At 37.9% G+C, this 22,879-nt stretch overlaps 1 protein-coding gene across 12 annotated transcripts in view; it reads right to left on the bottom strand.

Moving 5' to 3' along the window:
• Positions 1 to 6,688: 6,688 nt before the first annotated feature.
• ERMARD (ER membrane associated RNA degradation) overlaps positions 6,689 to 22,879 on the bottom strand; it is a 31,601-nt gene continuing 15,410 nt past the window's right edge. For 9 of the 12 annotated variants that reach the window (XM_030556811.1, XM_030556817.1, XM_030556814.1 and 6 more), the window contains 11 exons: positions 21,079 to 21,193; positions 20,238 to 20,340; positions 19,788 to 19,817; positions 18,315 to 18,383; positions 17,434 to 17,607; positions 16,357 to 16,440; positions 15,133 to 15,212; positions 13,991 to 14,119; positions 12,010 to 12,219; positions 8,697 to 8,810; positions 6,689 to 8,017 (listed from right to left, as the gene is read on the bottom strand). In XM_030556811.1, coding sequence (XP_030412671.1) covers positions 7,843 to 8,017; positions 8,697 to 8,810; positions 12,010 to 12,219; positions 13,991 to 14,119; positions 15,133 to 15,212; positions 16,357 to 16,440; positions 17,434 to 17,607; positions 18,315 to 18,383; positions 19,788 to 19,817; positions 20,238 to 20,340; positions 21,079 to 21,193 — 1,283 coding nt within the window. In that variant the 3' untranslated portion in view covers positions 6,689 to 7,842. The remainder of the gene's footprint in view (positions 8,018 to 8,696; positions 8,811 to 12,009; positions 12,220 to 13,990; positions 14,120 to 15,132; positions 15,213 to 16,356; positions 16,441 to 17,433; positions 17,608 to 18,314; positions 18,384 to 19,787; positions 19,818 to 20,237; positions 20,341 to 21,078; positions 21,194 to 22,879) is intronic. The other 3 variants (XM_030556816.1, XM_030556810.1, XM_030556809.1) reach the window with 3 other exon arrangements.

Here is a 22,879-nt window from a genome sequence, read left to right as displayed (position 1 = left end):
TTCCTATCTTCTGCTCTTTTGAACAAGTAATATTACTTCAGAGAAGGCTGAAACATGAGGATTCAGGCTAACAAACCCTAGCCTCCTACATAAGGACATCAGCAGGATTCAAACATGTAATCCGGAGTATCCCTAACTCAAACTGCTAACAGCTTCGTCAAGGGAAACTCCTTCCGCTGTGAGTAAATAGCAAGTGGTGAGAGTGAGTGAGGCCAACCATTAGAGGACAACACAATCACACACAGTAACCCAATGTATTACTCCAGGACCACAAAGGAGGAACTGAAGCAGAAAATTCATCGTTAACTAAGAGCAAGGTAGGCTCTGTGGCAGCAGAGTGGTGGCCCACTCAGGTATTGCTGTTTTTACTTCCACTGTTTTTTTACCCACTGTTGTTAAAAAACCCAAACCTTTAAAGAGCTTAATATAAGGGATTTTTAATATCATAAAATATATCTGGCACTCTAGCAATGCCTTCTACCCATTTACAGGGAGAACCTAGACCCTGGAAACCTCTTGTATCTAAAAGTCAAGTTCCTCTGCAGCAAACTGGTAGGCCTGAGAGTTTCTACCTCCTGGATGCTAGAATTGTCCAAGCATACACCTTCTTTTCTAGAGCAGGGACATGAGGGAGCTGTCCATAACACCTGAAGCCTTCTGAGCCTCTGCTGAGGACTAGGGAACTCCAGCAGTGAGAACAGATGGGGAGAACCTGTGGCAATCCAACTTCCACAGAACCCCCGTTTGGACTCTGCAAGAGGAGCCCAAGTCCCCACTGGAAAGGCCTAAGGAGACAGAGGCAGTGGAATAGGGGGGCAGAGTTGGTCTATGTCTGATGACTCCTCAGGGACATGGGATGGAGAGCACTACCTACCTGAACCCCTCATGTTATCCATTCATTTTTTTTCTTGTATAGTGGGGGGTTCCCATGGACTTGGGATGCTCCACCTAATCCCCATTTGATAGCGGCCTTGCAATCTTGGTGTTGAAGCTCACATTAAAGGACTGTGCTAGTGAGAGCAGTTATAGCAGTCCAGGTCCCCAAGTCCCATAACATGGCAATTCTCTCCTGTGCTCTGATTTAGGGACATCTTGGCAAACATATTGGCTTGCAGCCCAGGAAAGAGCTGATGGCAGAAAAGGCCAATCTCTTACATATAGGCCATTGCAACAGTCAAAACATTTTGCCTGGACGTCTCGAAAATACCTTCATATTTTCAGCAGAAAGAGTATCCTCTCTGTCTCACCATGTAGGCAACAACTGTGATGGGAGGAGCTGTTCATACAAAGGGGTGCCAATCTTCCTTCTAGCATAGAGATTCATCTTCTGATGCAGAGATAGGAAGGAGCTGCCATTAACCCTAGTTTTGGGAAAACTTTGAACAGCATCAAAGTTGTCATAGTAAGAGAACAGGAAACCTCTTGAACTGTTCTGGATGTTCTAAAAAGGGCATGTTTCTTCTACAACATACTGTAGGTGTTTCTGTTGCATTCTACTTTAGAGTACACTTTGGACGGTATTCTCAGAAGTTCCTGACTGATGTAAGAGCACGAGTCCCTTTGGTCTTTAATGGGATGACTGTAAGGACACTTAGGCCTAAATCCACAGAGATACTTAGGCTCCTAACTTCCAGATTCCTTAATGCTGACTGTAGTTTATATTTTATTAATTTTCTGGTATTTGTTACAGATACAGACAGGTTTAGAAAATGTTTATGTTCAGTGATCATATGATTACATAAAAGCAAACTGCATTTAAAAAGAATACCACCACTAATTTTTCTAAACCAGTTCTTAGTGTGTTTAATTTTATATAACTAGCCCAACTGCATCTTCAAGTCTCTAGAGTGGCACTGCAGCTCCAAAGACTTGTGCTTCTTCCCTTAGTGCCGGATCATAACAGTTGTCTGTTCTGTATAACACATGTTTACACAGTACATTTACTTCCTGTAGCTACAAAGAAAAATTAATGAATAACCATTCCTGCACTTTAATTTTGCAGGGTTGTGGGCAGGATCAGTGCATGGGAAAAGAGTTAATGTTCAGCCTCTCTCTGGCACTTGAAAATGTGTGACTGAAGACTAATCCCTTACATAGAAAAGAAAACATGGGAAAAACTGGTCTTGGCTGGTTCTCCGATGCTTTGTTGTAGTAAAACTGTGAGATGCATATATATGGAACAGAAAAGGTATTCAGTGAAGAATACCAGAAGCCATGGACACTCCATGATAGGCAACACATTTGTTGCACTTGTGTACACTCCCTTAGCTTCTTTCCTCCAGAATAAACACATGGGGTCTCATGGTGCCAACTTTTACTACCAGGGATAGTCATCCTGCCAACACTTACTACCAGGTATAGTCCCATTGATTGAAGTCATGGAGATGGGGGAGCTTTTCAGAAACCTCCAGACCTGGCAAATTGGAGGTATTTTCATCCTAATCCATCTGTGATTAGAAGCCTATATGCCAAAACTAATTCCATTTGATAACTGAACTTCATTTACTCTTGGGGTTTCAAAAAGAGATGTCCCAACTTTCTGTGGCACCCCTCCCAAGCATGGAACCTGCATGTTTAGAGTGGAAAAAGTCATTTTAAATGGAAGAAAGATGTTTTGTATGTAACTGTAAAAGCATTGCATAGTAACAAACATGCCAAGTAAACCACTGTGTTAGTTATATTGTTCTATTTGCTTGAGTTATCTAAAATACCTCTTTCTAAAGCACTGAGTGAATGATGTAAACTTGAAAAGGCAGCACACATGAGCACCAATCCGCTCTAAGGGAAATCTAAATAGAACGAGTCAGATGCTCAGCTAGTGTAAATTGTAATCGCTCCATTGCAGCCAACGGGAGCTAGGATATCTTACCCCAACCAAGGATCAGTGCCAGCATCTGTTCTATGGTTTATAAAAAATGGACAAATACCATATACAGAATAGGTGCACTAAACCAAGTTAAGACAAGAATATTTCCTGGTAGGAAGAGGAGGTCCCAATACTTCTGAAAGGGGTTTGTATCACAGTGTAAAGAAATTGTTTTGTGCAGCTGCAATCCATGCTACCTACTTTTTAACTGCAACCTCAGTGCTACCCGTCATGGGCTTCAAAGGCCACACAATGAATACTTCTTAACAGGGTGGCATATAAGATAGCACATTTCAGTTCTTACTAACGGGTTGAAAAATCATTACAAGTAACAACAAAGCTGAGATGCAAGAACACAATTTCATATCAAACAGATTCTTTAAAAAAACAAAACCTAATGTTTTCTTGAACACAGATTTATTTAGCTTTTGAGAATAAAGGATTAGTTTTGCTCATGATATAATTCTGACTAATGAAGAATAAACTGGAGTCATTTCCTTTTACAATGCCACCAACATACAGTGTAGTTTTTTGATCACATCCCAAATTAGCTTGAATTGCAAAGCTAATAATTGAGCCAACAGAGCCTACTCTTGGAAATGTATTTGTTTTTCTCTGAAGATCTTAACTTTGGCAAATTTCATAAATCTTGAATGCGTGGTGGTGAGCCTGATGCAACTATCAAATTACTAAAACACTATTTGTGATGCGCCTTTTCAGACAAGTCTTAAGGTTATTTACAAATCTTTTGAAACAAAGATAGAAAAAACCCAAAATTTTAGCACAAGTGATGACCACAACACATGACGTTGCTATTTAGTAGATATTACTGCTAATGAGGCTTAGAGATAATGGAGTTTCTTTACTACCAGTCACGGGGAGCAGCTGAGAAAGAGATCTTAGGGTGCAATATTATTTCAGTTAACAAATGCTGCCTCCAACTGTTTGCTGTAGTGAACAGCAGATTCCTTTAAAATTCAGTCAGACAATAAATATTGAAAGTAGAGCTGGTAAAATTACATGTTGCTAATAAATTACTGGATAAATATATCTTTGCATAACAAAATAGCAGTCCCAACACAAAAGGATTTACGATCTGTTTTTAAGCTTTGTCAGTCACTTATCCTTATTTGGGACTATTTGGTTATATGACATAATTTCTGCCCCTCATCTTCTCTCACAAGATTAGAGGATAACAAATTAATAACAAATAGTGAATAATGAACAGCAAGTACTGCGGGGACGGGCTTTTTGTTATATGTTTGTACTGTGCCTAGCACAATGTGATCCTGATTGGGAACCTTTCGTGTTACTAGAATAGTTTATATGATCGAAGGGTACGAACACTTGACTCAAACTGAATGCTTTCTATCACTTTTTTCAGTATTTGATCCTCAAAGTGTTAAATTTCTATTCCCATGCAAAAACTAAACAGTTTTGTGACTGGCAGCCAGATTTATATTGAGACTTGTTCAGTTTTAATATACAGTATTTTATTATCTGAAACCTCCCCAACTGGGGGTGGGGGGGAGGGAGAGTACTTGCCCTACCTTGAAGGCAGTGGTCTGGAATGATCTCATAGGTTTCTCTTCCATTTTTAGGATGGGATTTTCAAAAGCAGGTGAGGGGCTGATTTTCTTAGGTGCTTTTGAAAATCCCCATTTTGTACCCATTTGTTACACTTTCTTTGGTATTCGGAGTCAAGCTCTTCAGGGCAGGGACTGTCTGTAATTCCATGTTTGTACAGTGCCTAGCACAACAGGGTCCCACTCTTCCTTGGTCCTTCAGCACTACCATCATAAACAAGATTAGTAATATTTTGTATCTGGATCCTTGATGTTATGTGGAAAAACAAAGGAACGCACAGGGCATTGATGGCTATTCATTTTTCTTCAGTGATACACCTCTACCCCGATATAACGCGACCCGATATAATATGAATTCGGATATAACGCAGTAAAGCAGCACTCTGCCGGGGGCGGAGCTGCGCACTCCAGAGGATCAAAGCAAGTTCGATATAATGCGGTTTCACCTATAACGCGGTAAGATTTTTTGGCTCCCAAGGACAGTGTTATATTGGGGTAGAGGTGTACTTATTAAATAGGAGTTATGGAAGGACTGCATGAGGAACAGCACTTATGTTAAGCCTATGAAATTATCTGAAAAGGTGCTTGGTAAAAAGCACAATTTTCTTAAGTCAAGCTCTGCCTCTCACATTTGTTCAACACCAGCATGAATGTAAGATCAAGAGAATTTCATAGCTCTAAAGACGAGGGGATTAGAACACTGGTCTATGAATAATCACTCTGATGCATTTTGTGCAATCCCAGGAATTTGAAAAATAACTCAACTTACAAACAATAACAAACAAATCTTTTCACATTTAAGCTTGAGAACATACTTTGTGAGCTACTGTGTTCTGAGCAACTTTGAAAATATGGCATCTTTAATGGTATATAGAGAAGCTGTACTGTTTTGAAAGTCTAGGCTCAGAAGTTATTTAGTTACAAAGTCAGACAACAGTCAGCAAAAAAAAAAAATAAAAAAAATCCAGTGTGTTAATATATGCATACACTTTCTGAAGGCCTGCTGTTTCTTCACCTTACTAAATGATCAGAGCTGAAGTTCCTTCTCTTACCTCAAAGCCCAGCACACAAATTCCAAAGAAGTGTGGCTAGAGGATGGGCAAAGTGTAGGTAGTCATGGCAAAGAGCTTGTTAGCATGTTCTTCAAAGCCCATTTAGCTCAAAGGACAGGCACCTGTGCTTTCAGGAAACTAGACTAAGAAAAATAAAACACTTTCTATTTACCCTACCATTCTTATTCTTAACCTTGCAAAAGCCATGAGAAACCATGAGCCACACATGCAGCCATGAGACCCAACAGAGTAAGAAATAAGTGAATGGCTGATTTAGAACTAATTGCATTTTCCAAATGAGATCCAAGAATGTCTGTCTAGTGATGTTAGGAACAGAGGTCCTACTAGATGCTCCAGAGGTTGGAAGAATGAAGGAGGAGGGTTGTAGTTTGCCACATTCAGTACTGCAAAGTGGTATGCCTGCACCCAATGGCCAAAGTTTTCTCAGACAAGATGTGCAATGTGTAGGTACAACCTGTGTGCATCATTGTAGACAGTACGCCAACAATGATCAGAGAGTCTCTAAAATCTTTGTTATGCGCCTAATAACTACTTCTATATTTAAACAATGAAATGAAGGGACTAAGCGCAGTGGCCTGAACCAGTGTAATGTGGAGAAGTTTCCCACTGCCTGACCCTAGTGGCCAGTTAGATCAGTGATCATAATTCTAACCTACATCACTCACTGCAATTCTAGACCTCTCTTTTTACGCCCATGCCACTAATTTTCGTTTCCTTCTTTGGAACATTCCTAATTTCTATGTTCTTTTGACGATGTGATAATGAAAAGTGAATGTTTAAATGCAAAAATTATAAATACCACCTGAGAAATATATAGGTACTGTTGAGGAAGAGGTATATTTGTATGTAGCAGGACTGACAAAGCTTGTGTCTCTTTCCTGGACAAACAGAATATATAAAATGTACAGGAACTAAAATGATAATTGATCCACTAGTTCTCCAACTGGGATTTTCAATGAAGAATCAATAACTCCTAAAAAATGCAATTCAGATCTTTAATGGTGTTAGCCAGATCCCCTTTGATTAAATTGTGAAAGAAACATTACTTTCTGGATGCATATAACACTAGTGACAAAGTTACCAGACAGCCAATGGAGATCTTCATACTTCTATATAACCTAGTTAATGGTTTTAGAATACAAAAGAAAAGGATATCTCTGGAGTGATCTTCAGACTAAACAAGTCAATCTTTTATTGTAATAAGCCTCTTACAGCACTAACATATAAATACTAAAAAATGGTGACCTGACCAAGAGGCATTTATTTGTTTTACATCCTTTAGGAAGAACACGTGGATTGATGTTAAAAAGCTAGATGGCTTGTTTATTGAATTCATGCAGGCCCCTTTCTTTCCTTCTTTTTTTTTTTTAAAGGGGGGGGCAGAAGAGAGCTTTATTTTCATAATTTTTGAAAAACAAAGACAAAAATGAGGTATGCAACATAAGGACATAATATCACTTTTAGGATTAAGATGAACATGTCTGTTTTCTGATTTTTCAATGTACAAAACCAAATTTCTACCCAAACTATGAATAATTAAATATTGCTATTAGCAGATAAAATGAAAAATTAAACTAACCAAAAAAGGTACCATGACAGTGAGTGTAAAAAATACTCAATATTTATCGCTGAGAACACAAAAATGTTAGTATTTCTGCATGTAAACAGTTGCAAATTCTAGACACAAACTTTCTTTAAAAAAAACAAACAAAACAAAACCACACACACACCAAGGTTTGCCCATTTCTGTGCTAATATCAGCAAACAAGGATTTCAGGAAATGCTGTTAACTCAAAATATTGTAACGTGGTTTTGTTGGTTTTTGTTGTTGTGGGGGGGGGGCAGGGATTTGTTTAAGCGCATATGAGAGATAATGGGTTGCATGTGGCCATGAAAAGGGTCAAATATTAGCTTCACCACACTGAAAGCTTTTTTTCAGTTCAATATTTTTCCCAATACATTTATTCAGTTGTTTTCCTGGTCATTTTCAGGTATACTATAAAAAAAATAAAAAAAAAAACAAGTTTAAAGTACACATAGTATACTTAAATAATAGATCTATTTCAAATCATTTTGAGGTAAGAGCTCAGAGTTCCGTTGTGCACTTGACAAAATGTTCCATTTTCAGGAAGTGCAATTATCCAACTCCAATCAGCAACACTGTCATTATGTAAATGCCAAATTCTGCTTCCAAAGGCATTTTGATGGAAGCTGCACTCAAAGAAAGGAGTAGAAATATTCTAAGAATTTTGGCCACATTAAGTTTTGAGGCATTAACAAAATAATAATTTTGAGATATAACAGAAACCAAGTGTTTTCAAGACAGCTTCACTTGTGTCGCTAGCTGCATTAATGTTAGCTTTCTCTCGCTGAAAGTCCTAATTTTTATCAAAGCTTTGTGTGTAAGCTTCATGGATTCATCCCATTTGTTTTTCTCTGGGCTTGTGTATGTCACCAAGTTTTCAGTATACTGCAAGATTGACTTTAGAAACCTACAAGGAATAAAAAAATATGAAAAAGTCATTCTTAAAAAGACTTTCTGAAAGGAAGACAGACCAGACCTTGATGATGCCCAACTTGGGAGACTTGGAAATCAGGAAAAAGTAACAGCCCCAACTTTCACATGACCATTGCTACATCACTTGCCCTTTACCAATGGCAAGGGTGGGTGGAGAGAAAAAGAAAGGTTCAAGCAATAATTTTCAGAATTGCAGTTCATAGCGGTGCACAAAAAATACAATATTATGGGACGATAGAAATACAACAGTATATAGAGGAGTTCTTGCCTACAATTTCCTTTCTTTGGCAACCAAACACTTTACAATGCCTGTGATCTCCAATTAAGTGTAGAGTGGAAATAATGAAGTTGATTACATGCTAAAATCAAAAGTTTATTATGTATTATTAATTGGAAGTCTACTAAAAATTGAAACTGTGGCTAGCTGAACCACATGTTGTAAACAAAGAAATTTCAGTTAACGAGCCCCTCACCAGTCCCCCAAATTGTTACTGCAATGACAGAGGAAACAGACTGACTACCTGATGTACCACATGCTGTTAAACCGCAGTTTCAATAAGGATACATAATGTAAACCAAAGGTATTCAAAGGAGGGTGAAAACAGTCTATATTATTCATTTATTTTAATTAAGCAAATACTCTATACACTCACTTTATATACTGCTGATAATCACAAGGATTCTTCTCACAAACAGTATGGATGTTGATTAGTTCCAGAATAATCAACATTAAAATCAGCCGTAACACAGGAGACAGAAATTTAATGCTAGAAATAAGCAGAAAATTGTAATAGAGGTTTTTTTTTAATACAAAACTGTTCTTCAGATTTCCTGTTCCACCCTAAAATGGGTACGGGGAGTGAAAGAAAGAATTCTGAAAGATTCATTAGTGAAAAATGGGGCAAAGATCATAGTTATGAAACTCCTGGCTACAGCACAGGAACAAATCTACATGGACACACCCCGAGAGCCCCAACCAGGGGTATTCTATCTGCTACACAAGAACCATAAACCTGGAAACCCTGGATGTCTCATCATGGCAGGCATTGGCAATCTTACAGCAGGATTATCTGGCTATCAGGACTCTCCCCTCAGACCCTACACTACCACCACTCCCAGCTATCTTTGAGATGCCACGGACTTCTTGAGGAAACTACAATGCATTCAAGTATCAGAGGGGTAGCCGTGTTAGTCTGGATCTGTAAAAGCAGCAAAGAATCCTGTGGCACCTTATAGACTAACAGACGTTTTGGAGCATGAGCTTTCGTGGGTGAATACCCACTTCTGAGGAAGTATTCACCCACGAAAGCTCATGCTCCAAAACGTCTGTTAGTCTATAAGGTGCCACAGGATTCTTTGCTGCTTTTACAATGCATTGGTGATCTTCCTGAAAACACCATCCTGGCCACTATGGATGTAGAAGCGCTTTACACCAATATTCCACATGAGAATGGACTACAAGCTGTCAGGAACAGTATCCCTGATGAAGCCACAGCACGCCTAGTGGCTGATCTTTGTGACTTTGTCCTCACCCACAACTATTTCAGATTTGGGGACAACTTATACCTTCAAGTCAGTAGCACTGCTATGGGTACCCGCATGGCCCCACAGTATGCCAACATTTTTATGGCTGACTTAGAACAACGCTTCCTCAGCTCTTGTCCCCTAGTGCCCTTACTCTACTTGCGCTACATTGATGACAACATCATATGGACCCATGGAAAGGAGGCCCTTGAAGAATTCCACCTAAATTTCAACGATTTCCACCCCACCATCAACCTCAGCCTGGACCAGTCCACACCAGAGATCCACTTCCTGGACACTTCAGTGCAAATAAGTGACGGTCACATAAACACCACTTTATACCAGAAACCTACTGACCACTATACTTACCTACATGCCTCCAGCTTCCATCCAGGACACAACACATGATCCATTGTCTACAGCCAAGCTCTAAGATACAAATGAATTTGCTCCAATCCCTCAGACACAGACAAACACCTACAAGATCTTTATCAAGCATTCTTAAAACTACAATACCCACCTGGGGAAGTGAGGAAACAGATTGACAGAGCGAGACGGGTTCCCAGAAATCACCTATAACAGGACAGGCCCAACAAGGACAACAACAACAGAACACCACTGGCCATCAAGTACAGCCCCCAGCTAAAACCTCTCCAGTGCATTATTAACGATCTACAACCTATCCTGGAAAACGATCCCTCACTCTCTCAGACTTTGGGAGGCAGGCCAGGCCTCGCTTACAGATAACCCCCCAACCTGAAGCAAATACTCACCAGCAACTACACACCACACCACAGAAACACCAACCCAGGAACCAATCCTCATAGCAACCTCATTGCCTACTCTGTCCCCATATCTAGTCTAGCAACACCATCAGAGGACCCAACCACATCAGCCACACCGTCAAGGGCTCATTCACCTACACGTCTACTAATGTTATATATGCCATCATGTGGCAGCAATGTCCCTCTGCCATGTACATTGGCCAAACCGGACAGTCCCTACGTAAAAGAATAAATGGACATAAATTGGACATCAGGAATGGTAACATACAAAAGCCAATAGGTGAACATTTCAATCTCCCTGGACATTCTATAACAGATTTAAAAGTAACTATTCTTAGGGGAAAAAAAACCAAACCTTCAGAAACAGACTTCAAACAGAAACAGCAGAACTAAAATTCATTTGCAAATTTAACACCATTAATTTGGGCTTGAATAGGGACTGGGAGTGGCTGGCTCATTACAAAAGCAGCTTTGCCTCTCCTGGAATTGACACCTCCTCATCTATTATTGGGAGTGGACGACATCCACCCTGATCGAATTGGCCCTGTCAACACTGGTTCTCCGCTTGTGAGGTATTCCCCAATGCCCGTATATGTAACTTTCACTCCATGCATCTGAAGAAGAGAGGTTTTTTACCCATGAAAGCTTATGCCCAAATAAATCTGTTAGTCTTTAAGGTGCCACCAAACTCCTTGTTGTTTTTATAGCTATGAACAATTTACAAGCAAGAAAAAAGCCACATATTTAAGTTTCCAGAGGAAAAAAATGTGTCAAGATAGCATTATGGTCAGTGCTGAATTTATAACGAAAGAGGTGCCAGGGCTCAAGCAGTTTTTTACATTCATAACTAATGCGGCAAGCCCAGAGGTGCCCAGGACTATAAACTGCCAAGCCTAGAGGGGCCGGGACTTAGCCCTGGCAAAAATTAAGTACTGGTTATGGTTGAGAGTACATAATAATTTATATTAATACACATTTTTAGTGACACCATTAAATAAGCATATATATGACTCAGGCATTTTAGCATTTGTAATCCCAGATAAAATGAAAATTCTAAAAAGTTAAAAATAATTTTAATTTTCCTGACCCCACTCATATTCTTAAAGCTTAATCATAGACCCCAAGCAACACTGCTGGTTAGGTGTTACATGAATGGAATCCTAGCCATTACTCCTGATCTGGGCCAGCATCCTACTTGATAAAATGATGAGAGAAGCAGTGATAAGATGGGGATAATCTCTGTAATTCAGTTTTAACTGACTGGAAGTTTCACTTTTTTTCCTCCTTTCCTTTTTTAGTGCTTAGGTTCATCCAAGAGAACAAACTAAAAAAACCAAACATTTAAATTGCCTTTTTATTTGGACCCTAATAATTCCAGGCCAGACAAGAGAAAAATGTTAAAAGATACCCAAATAAATTTTTCTCCTGTTTGAGTTTTACTTGCATTAATATATTAGCATATAATGGAAATTAGGGAAGATTCTTAACTCTAAGTAGACCAATGACAAACAAACCTAGTTAGCTTTAACATTTTAGAAACAGAATATGGAAGAGTATACATGCAGAGTAAAAGGAAAGAAGTGTTCGGTTACTCTGATAAGTCCACTCTTAAAATTACCTCTTCACCTCCAAAAAAAGGAAAAAAACATTAACCAACCTGTTTAACATTCGTAGATAGTTATGCCTCTGCCGCGAACGCAGTATCTTGTTTATCCACTTTTTGTATCTCATTTCAGTGCTAGCAATAACTTGATCTGACACTTGATGGCACTGTGTGCTTATCTTACGGAACACAACCAATATTTCCAGTACAGAACGTGGGCAGTACAGGGTACAAATGTGCGTATTACAGAGTTGAACCAGCAGCCTGTAAAACAGGAAAATGTGTGTTTCATTTTTCGTTAGCAGGGTTTGAAAACTGAAAGATTTCACATCCATTCCAGTGTAGCCTACGCTAAAAAAATTCTAATCCGGATGTTTTAGAAACAGATTTACTCAGTCTCCTCGTGACTCACCAAAACAAGAATCTTTAGCATGAATGATTTGTATTTTCTCTCACATTACTGTAAGTAATATCATATCACTAGAAGTTTGAAATGTTTCTCATTCCAGGCCAGAGCAGTAAAGAAATAAATACCACAATATACAAACAATATATACGAATGAAACAGGAAGAGTCTGTTTTAAACCTCTCACTAATTACAGTTCAGTTCACAATACAAATACAAAAACACAAAACAAAACACCATGAGCTAAATAGTAGCAGTATGCCAAGAACTAGTTTTAACATTTCACAGAATATAAATTGTAGTTTCAAAAAAAAACTAACAAGCAAGATATTTTGCCATGCCAGACATAATGGTCGTAACTGTAAAAAATCTTAAACAATATTAAGAAGACTCCTACTTTAATGCTTTAAAAGGGATTTTAGTGCTTGTGAAAAGTGACATTAACAGCAGTGGAAAACAAAAGTCTTCTAACTATAAATTATGTAAACTAAAGGCAACAGAAGAGCCATCTTCAACATGCTATCCTGCCCACAGGCAATGAGCCTGATGCAAATGAGAAGAGAAAGCTGCTTTGTTTTTAAATATATTAATTAAATCAGTGGATTCTTTGAGACTGCCAGCAAGGATGCATTTCACATCAGTGGCACTGACGATTGTACTGATTTAGACACTTATCCTGTACAAAGAGGTTAAGTCCATCAGTTCACATTAACAAGCTCACCGAAGAGCCATCACGAGGAAATGACCGTAGGTCACTACTTCAAATCCAGACCAGGGCGATAAAGAAAGATTCTATGCAAACCCTTAAGCGGGACTTTTTAAAAATGTGAAATGAAATAAGTTTCAAAATTGAAATTGAAGTAATGTGAGCTATATTTAGACCTCCCAAAAATCTCAAACAAAAATATATAGCAAATCTCAGCTTCTACTTCAAAGACTCAAGAAATGTAAGTTTGGCTAGTAGAGAAGTATGTAGAGGTAGATGAACACTTGAGTGTCATGCACACCTGTAACACCAACCATAATGCTAAGACTAAAATTTCTAGTGCAGAGTGTTATACAGTACCATAAAGCATATTGAAGGTAATTTAGTCAAGTTATTGTAATAAATTTCTTGTGCATCTGTAACTATTTTCCTTCCCCACTTCTGAAATACAAGCACGGTTGTTTCTTCAAGCTGCACTAGTGGCAAAGCAAAAAGATTACAACAGCTTTCTGAACCTCTCCCCTTCATTCTGGGGACAGTTCTCTGTTGAATCCTAAAGACTTTTAGACTGAGGAAACTACAGTACCATACAAATACACCTCTCCCCCGATATACGGCTGCCCTCGGGAGCCAAAAAATCTTGCTGTGTTATAGGTGAAACCACGTTATATTGAACTTACTTGTATCCACAAGAGTGCGCAGCCCCCCCACCCCCGAGCGCTGCTTTACTGCGTTATATCTGAATTCATGTTATATCGGGGTAGAGGTGTACATGTGATAGTTCCAATCAAACAATGCTGCTCTATAGATAAGGGAAGGAACACTTGTCCAGCGAGCTCTCATTACTGCCCCACATTCCTTTTATTTCCAGAAGTAAATTGTATTAAGGCGTGGACTCAAGGGTGAGGGAACATTAAACTTACTTCTCACTTAGAAGATTATTCATTAGATCATCTAAAATGTAGCAATTCTGGGGCAAATGGTGTTGCAACTGAGAGAGGATTTCTGTAGTCATAGAAATACAAGGACTACTTTCTGCACTTCTTTCCAACCTTAAAAACAAAGAGAAAAATTACTTTCAGAATCCTTCACAAAAATAAAGACGTGTGTACAGTTTACATCTTAACACAGTCAATTGAAGCAAAAGCTATTTTATACATGCCCAGTACTACCCTGTAATCCTTTGGCTCCTTTCGTTCCATTTTACAAGCAAATTCTTGGGTTCTCCATCTCGAAAGCAATGTCCTTCAGTCTCTTCAGCCCCCCTATGCATCATCATCCCATCTCCTTAACTTTCTTTTCCAGAATCCTGCAGCTTGCTAAATACTTCTATTATGTACAGTCAGACTTCCTATCTTCCATCTCCTCAGGTTCCCTGCCTTCTGTCCCTTCCATATCTCCAAAACTGCCTCATAAAAATCAATAATGGCCACCTCCATGTCAAGTTCAGGAGAATTTCTCATTCTTATTCTTCCTAATCTCTCTGTTTTTATAAGGTCTCCCATCACTGTGGTATCCAAGCTTCTACCATGAGAAGTTATTTAAAAAAATTTTTTGTTTTGGTCTTCTCAGCTAATTGCCTCTCCTTCTTCATCCCTACTCCTCTTCAGTCCTCTGGGTTCCCTGTCTACTTTGCTAGCAGCTCCATCAATATCTTAGGGAAGAAGCAGCCACCAATCTGTTGGCATCCTTCAGGCTTCTGTTGCATTCTCTACTTGCATTATATTCCTAGCAATATGATCATTTGCATCATTTCAGCTCTCACTCTGCCAATGACATCAAAGTCTTGTTCTCCACTCTGACACGGCCTTGCAACTGTTTGAGACACCTACTCAAGCGTTCCACAATCATCTCAAACTCTGTTATTTCAAAACAGAAATAAAGTCAATAGAAACCTCCATTTTTAGTTTAAATGAAGTTGCCACAGAATTCCAGGCTGCTGTACCAGATTGCTGTAATAGACAGGAAGTCCTGCTGCAGAATTTATGTCCCAGTTGCTATGGAGAATACAGGACCTTATAAGTATGGTTTCAAGATATGTTTTTTTTAAATGGATCAGGCATACCCTGGAATTTCTTGAATTTGCTCTTCAGGCACTATAGGAAGCTCAGGCCATGAACTAATGCTCTTCATACACTCCAGCACCTAGGAAGTCAAATACACCTTAATAAAGCCAAACTTCAATACAAGATATAGCCCATATGAGATACATTGCAACAGCAACACATTTTACTATTTTAATTTTTAAAAATCTTTGTATCTTGTAAGTCATTCGTTCAGCAGTTACAATTAAGGCATGTATGTTCAAGACATAAGGGTGGAAAGTCCTAAAATAAATGAAAAGTTCATGCCACAATATAAACTTAAATTGCAGCCATTTCTTTCTTTCTTTCCTCATCATTTAATATGAAAGAATTAATCAGTACTATCACTGTAATGTACTTCATATCCTCACTAACTTAAAAAGTTTGTATGAAGGAACTGTCTAATACAGATCCAACTCAATAAAGAGAGAGAGAGAGACTTATCAAGCAGTTCGGTGGTTCTCATACTGCGATCTGCAGATTACTCTCAGAGCACTGTGCTCAGTGGGGCACCACTCCGTGCTTCTGGGGCAGGGGTGCCCCTCCTCCCACTGACTTGGTCCACTGCTGCTCATGCCTCCTTCCCGCATGGAGTTCCCCTGGCCAAGCTGCTTTGGACCAATTAAAACTGTGATTAATCATGATTTTTTTTTTAAATCTTGTGATTAATCATGATTAATTTTGTTAATCATTTGACACCCCTAATATATAGCGACATCTCCTACTAGTTTTAGTCTAATCCAAGACATCTATGGTTTCCAAAAGCTTTTTAGACCAACTGAAAAAAAAAATGGTCTCCCTAGGCAAAGATAGCTGTAGAAGTCACAGAAATGTAGAGCTGGAAGGCACCTCAGGAGGTCACATAGTCCAGTCCCCAGCACCGAGGCAGAGGCAAGGACACCTAGACCATCCCTGGCAGGTATTTGTCTAACCTGTTCTTAAAAGCTTTCAGTGACAGGGATTCTACAATAACCTCTCTTGGGAAGCCTATTCCAGTACTTAACTATCCTTATGGTTAGAAAGCTTTTCCCTAATAGCTAACTCGAGCCTCAATCAAGAAAAGAAAATAAACTGCATGAGTAGATAAAGTTTAACTTCCCTCAAGAGCCTAACAGTTATTCAGGACTATCAAAGCAAAAAGACAACAGTTAAACAATTTTTTAAAGATGTATGGAATGTTTACCCTCCCTGTCATATCTACATACCTGTTTCTTAAGTCGGGCAATAGGGTGAAACCGAGAACGGTAGCAACTTGCACAGCTGATCAGTGGTTTAATGGCTGTGTGTTCCTAGTTCACAAAAATAAATGATAAAATATATACTATTTTTTTTTAAAAAACAGATCCTGATCCTGTAAAGACTAATGCACACACTTAACTTTAGACATAAGACTGTCTCATTGACTTCAAAAGGGATTAGTTATATATGTTCAATTAAATGTGTCAAAGTGAAGGATCAAGATACTAATTAGTATATTCGGTATTCAATAATTTTTTTTTTAATCAATACAATTTTGTGTAAAAAAAAAAAAAAAGCTCCAATCTCCACTGGAATAGAACATGTTGTACCTTGATGCTCCAGTAAGATGAGCTATACCTAATAAATGAAGGTTTGGCTCAGTAGAGCTTACATTACTATATTGAAATTAGGGAAAGTAATCCTAAATATCAGTAGGAAACTGGGAGGAACATGCTTATTGACCATTAACACTGAAATACATGTGTTGGTAGATAATACAACTGGACATGACTCAATACAGTATATGGCCAAAACCACATTTCCATTATTGTACCAAGTTCACATTCAGAGTTGTATTCGGTCAGATTTTATCTCCATAACTGATTCAGCCACGCTTTAGTGTGAGCACTTTTAAGTACTTCAATGGAAGATACTGATACACTGGAGGTAATTCAGAGTTGAGCTACCAGGGAGATAAACAGCAAGGTGGAGAGGACAAAATGATAGTCTTAAATTAAATATATACAATTTAGGTAAAAAATTAAGCAGTGCAAGTAAAAGGGAAGAAACAAAATATTAACAAGAAGGGGTGAAAAGAACAAACCAGGTTCAATTCAGGAAGGGCAATATTGGGGACAGTTTATCTGTTTCATTTCAGTATTACATAACAATGCTAGGAAAATATTTAAAGCTTAGTGTGGCACCCTCAAAGGTGCTGAGGGTTAAAAACAATTAAGAAAGGTGTAGCCCATAAATGGTTTTAAAATCATATTTGGCATCCAAATGATTATACATTGTTCCACTTGCAAAATACCAGCTCCTACCTTAAGAGCTGTGAGCTCTTCCACTTCTGAAAATCTGCATAAAAGTGTAACTGAAAATGCAAGTATCTGATTGGCTATTTCTCTTGGAAACTCATTTAAGTTGATCTCTCCATGGCTTAAATGATCTCTTACACGTGGACCCTCTTGATGGTTCAAGAAATCCCAAAGGAATTCCTGTGGAATCATGTGTGGACAAAACCTAAGTAAATAGCACAATTCTACAGAAACCCTAATAAGCACGCAATTCTTGGGGCACAAAAGGCACTTAGGCCCATATGAAATGGAGCATTTAGAGGGGCAAGAGGAACACCTCAAACCTCAATTCTTTAAAAAAGGCAATTCCCATTTTGGGAAAGGTCTGAGGAGAGGTGAAAGGAAAAAAAGAAAAGGAATCACAACAAAAATAGCTGAAAATGACTAAATTTAAGCAAAGACTCCTGAGTCTATGCTTTATAGCTCTGGCAGATAAAGTGGAATTGAGGGTCAGAAACAATGAAGTAGTCTGGATGGCAATATGACAAACAATGGTTAAAAGGAATAAAGTCAAGATGTTAATAATAAATAGCCACCTTTCTATTAAAAAAAAGGTAATTCCTGCTGGCAGAGAGTTTCTTGATGCCAGGTAATAAAGCCAACTCCCTAAAAAAACAGATGTTCTCAAGTTAGGTTTCCTTTTCCACTTCAAAATTCTGTGCTGTTTTAGTTAATCTTATATTTATATGCCAAGTATTATTTTGCCTTATTCATAATGAAGCAGGATCAGGGGCACTGGACTGCAAGCTCCTGGGGATGTGATCTTCTTATGTCTAAAGAATCTAATACACTCTTAGCACTATCAATTATAAATGTATTGCTAAATAAAAAGCACTTAATACACTTACCATTGAAGGCTCTCCAAGAATTAGAGGAAGCTGATTGATCTCTTTGTCATTCAGCTGTTTTGTTAGCATCTAGAAAAAAAAAAGCCTTTGAAACTGAAGACAATTTAATGTTGAACAAACCCAAAGTAATACAGCTACATGAAAAATACTGACTATAGTAATAAGCATCCATAACATTAAACTAGCACCAAATCTCCATCCTTTGTTTTATTAGCAGTGATGGACAATCTGGGATAACAAAACATTTTGGCTTTTGGAGAGTTAAAATAGGAAAGAAATGGGTTATTATAGGCTGTTTGCTTCGGTGTATATTTGCATTTATTTCAAACAGGTGATCCTATGGAGATAAAAGAGCATATTTTGTTTTTATTAGTGACAGAAAATGAAGCTGTTTACAGGAAATTAAGTTATTACCTACTCATCAAATAAGTAACAGGGACATACAAAATACTGCACTCTCCAGCTTTGGATTCTGTATTCCATTCTGTGGCAGCTTTTGGGACCAAGCTACTTTCCTGATTTTATGTACTGCAAAACCACTCTGCTTTGGAAATAGATCAATGTTTATGGGGTTAAAAAGAGGACTGAAAGAATTCTAGTTCATAGAAACTCTTGATTCCAAACAAACTTGCTGATCTTGGATCAAAAAAGTACAGCGTAAGTGCTGTATTTTAGTATGGTCACTACCAAATTAGTGGCTCCATGGCTTTTCTTCCTTGAAGTAGAATACTGAATATTAACCTCCTATATCTTCCTAAAATATACCAAATCCTATTCAATATAGGCAAGAGAGAGTTTCAACAGTTTAATTAAAAAAAAGTGTTCTACCACAACTGGGAAAAAATCATCATGTGTGTCCAACATGGTGGGAAAGGCTTTACTGACCATTAGTACTAAATAGTGAGTGTATATATAGATAAAAACAATAATGGAGTCACAATGTAGATCAATACCAAACATTTCATGTTAGTCATGATCGCTCATTAAAGATTATAATTTATTGTTTGTTTCACACCCCAAGGACTAGCGAGATAATATCCCTTCTTTGTACATCACTGCTTCAGAATATTGTGTACACTTTGGAGTACTTTAATGGAAAATAAATATTGATAAGATGGAGGAAATTCAGAATTGGGATACCAAGAAGATAAAGGACTAGGAGGAAAATACAAAAGAAGTGTACACTGAGGAGCTGCCAGGAGTTTATAGATGTTGTAGTGAGTCTTATTTTTCTGTCTCTGCCATCTCAGGTCTGTGAAATCTTTTCTCAACTTCAAAAAGTCCATGGAATTATCTTTATTTTGAAAAGACTTCAGCCAGGTCCATTTGTATGATGATAGGCATTAGTATCTTTAAATTTATTTTAGTATATTTAATCATTCCATCTTTCTCTGTGCTTGAAATCTATAAACACTTTACTGTAAAGAAATAACACATGTTCAAATAGTCCAAAAGATTTTACAGATAACTTACCTCATCAAAAGTAGTATAAAGAGAAGATGACTACAACAGAAAAAAAATCACAGTAATAATTCCATTTTCAGAAACATAAAATGGTGACACCAACTGCATTTACATTTTGAATTTTAATCTAATCACCATGACAAACCAGAGTTGCTATAAATTGGAATCATCCCTTTAAGGTAAGAAAAGAGGTAAACATAGCATAAGCAGTTTTCCACTCTTAAGTTCTTACATTCAAGTGACAATGCTATACTGTTGTATTTTTCAAACCGCTGTAAACGAACGATGAGAGCTGTCATGTGACACTCTAAAAGGCATATCAGAGGTCTATAAAAAGATCAAACTATAATGTCCACTTAAAAGCTACTTGTTTAAGTACAATATTAAACTATTTTAGGACATGCTTGAAGCTTGTTATTAGTTATTATAAAGTTACCACGGTCATAAAAAGAAACCTACCTCAGCAGTTAACAGTCTATTTGGACACTTATTAATTGTGGTGAAGAGTAACCTAAGTCCAGTTTCCAGCTGAGGGAGTAACAGTATAACACAGTCAGCATACCTGCAAAATTAGTGGAATGCATGTAAGATTTTAATTTTTTTCTTTAAACACACACTGATCTTTGTGGAAGCTATAACTATTCATAAGCACTTATAAAAATCTGTATTACAATGATAAAAGATCAGGGTCAATTGTGCTGGGTGCTGTACAAACATACAATAAATGACAAACCCCGCCCAGAAAATAGCTTATAACCTAAATAAAGACATGATGTGACAGGTTGGTGTAGCATGTAATGGGAAGGGAGGACAGAACTAACATTGCATATGATTACACAGATCTGCAAACGTGCAAAGTTCACAGATTCCAATTTTTTTTTCCATTAATTTATTATAATGCTTTGTTTTTTGGTCTCAATTTTCTGTGACTGTCATATAAACTCTTATGCTGACTTCAGAGTCTAGTTTAGAATTCTAGCGGTCGCTTGTCTATTGAAGAGGTCTGCTATTCTCTCATACAAGGGTTTCACATAAAAAAGTATAATATTTAATTTTGACTTTATGCTGCATTCTAATGAAAACAAAGTTTAATGCAAATACAAGCAAAACTGAATGCCAGGTCCATGAATTGTACACTTGCATGAGGCCAGTCTAACACGTTTAGATGCCATTAATGCTTCTGGTTCATAAAGCTTTGCAAGATAACAGATTATTCCACAAATAGCGGATGTCTACAGTAAAAAATCATTTTGAAATAAGGAAAAAAATGAAGGAAAATGTAATAGTGCAGTTTTGTTACCTGTGTTGCCTGAAAGCTGTTAGTGCAGCAACCCAAAATGTTAACATTGGTTTTAATACAAAACTGGATATCTTTGCTAGTTCCTCAGTTAAGGAAAGTGCTTCATGATTAATATCTACAAATCAGCAAAAACATTTGTTTAAATTAACAATATAAACTGAAATGTAGAGAGTTAGACTTACTGAAGAGGAATTATTCAAAGCACTTCATTCAAAAATACAAATTATTTCTGCTTAATCTGTAGAGAGATCTAACAGCTATTCAATTATTTGGTTAAGCCTTTTAACATCAACTAATAAAGCTGTACAGTTAAAAACATTTAAGCTCAAAAATTGAGAAGACTGATAATAAGATGCATTACCGGTGAGCTGTTATACAAGACAGACTAAAATAACACATGAATTTTTGTCACAAACAGATAGTTAAGGGCTAATGCCTCTTTTACCTGAAAGGGTTAAGAAGTTCACCTAGCCTAGCTGACACCTGACCAGAGGAACCAATGGGGGAACAAGATGTTTCAAAAGGAAGGAGGGAAGTTTTCCTTTGTTTAGTCAGTTTCAGTTTCAGCCGGAGTGAAAAGATCAAGGAACCAGCCTCTTATTAGAGTAATAAGTTTCAGAAAGGGATAAATAGGTTTATGTTTATTTTCTTTGTAACTTGTCTTGGCACCATTAAGGGAATCATCAAATTTGGGTATTCTTGTGTGTATTAAAGTTTTTGCCCAGGGGAACATCCTGTTGTCTGTGAGAGTAGCTGGTATGCTAATCTCTCCCAGAGGGTTTTCTTTTACCTTTCTTTTCTTTAATTAAAGCCTTTTTTCTTAATACCTGATTGATTTTTCCTGGTTTTTGAGATCCAAGGCGGTTGGATCTGGATCCACCAGGAGGTGGTGGGAGAAAGGAAGGGGGATGGTTAATTTCTCCTTGTTTTAAGATCCAAGGGGTTTGGATCTGTGTTCACCAGGTAATTGGGGAAGTTTCTCAAGGCTAGCCAAGGAAGGGAGTGCTTGTGAATGGTGGCAGCGATACCAGATCTAAGCTGGTAGTTAAGCTTAGAAGTGTCCATGCAGGTTCCCATGTCTGTACCCTAAAGTTCAGAGTGGGGAAATAAAATAACACATGAATTTTAAGAACTGGTTGCTGCCTATTGGCAAGACTAGCACTCCACAGCAAGGTAGACCTGAGTTCTGTGACACTATGGTGGAAGTTCTGCATCACCTTCAGATAAACTTATAAAGTGTAGGTTTTATTATTTATTTAATTTCATGAAGAGTCAGTATAGTAACCCCCGGTGATAGTTTAATATTAACTAAATTTTGTGCTGTTCCTACATTTTCATTTTTCTGTGTTCCTCAGATTGTTATTTTTAGGTTTCAGGAGTTGACAACTCATTACGATAAATGCTTCTCAAAGCCATTGTGTCAGGCAACCTGGACACACAGACATCACTGCATTAACTTTAATTAGGTTCACATTATGAAGCTCTTCTCTGTAACCATAAGGACTAGAAATAATTTCCTTTCTAAAATAAAGCTTAGATTCTGAAGCACAATGATATGGCAAAGGACAAATTCAGAAGCAGCTTGGAATTTCATAATACAGGAGGGCTGAACGTTGGGCTGGATTTTGCCTTCAGAGGCCTGGTCTTGGTTGCACCAGCAGAATGAGAGTCCATCTGGAAGTGGGTCAATGTAGCATAAAAGTGTCCATAACCCCTATTAAGCTGAAGGACTTGGAGCATACTGGTGCCCCCCACAGAGTGGGAGCGTTGTCCAAGGTGGGACATAGCTAGGGAATCCAAG

The sequence above is a fragment of the Gopherus evgoodei genome, chromosome 3 (genome assembly GCF_007399415.2).
Source record: "Gopherus evgoodei ecotype Sinaloan lineage chromosome 3, rGopEvg1_v1.p, whole genome shotgun sequence".
Lineage (NCBI taxonomy): Eukaryota > Metazoa > Chordata > Testudines > Testudinidae > Gopherus > Gopherus evgoodei.
Note: the sequence above shows the minus strand (reverse complement) of the source record. Positions and strands in the feature narration are given on the sequence as shown.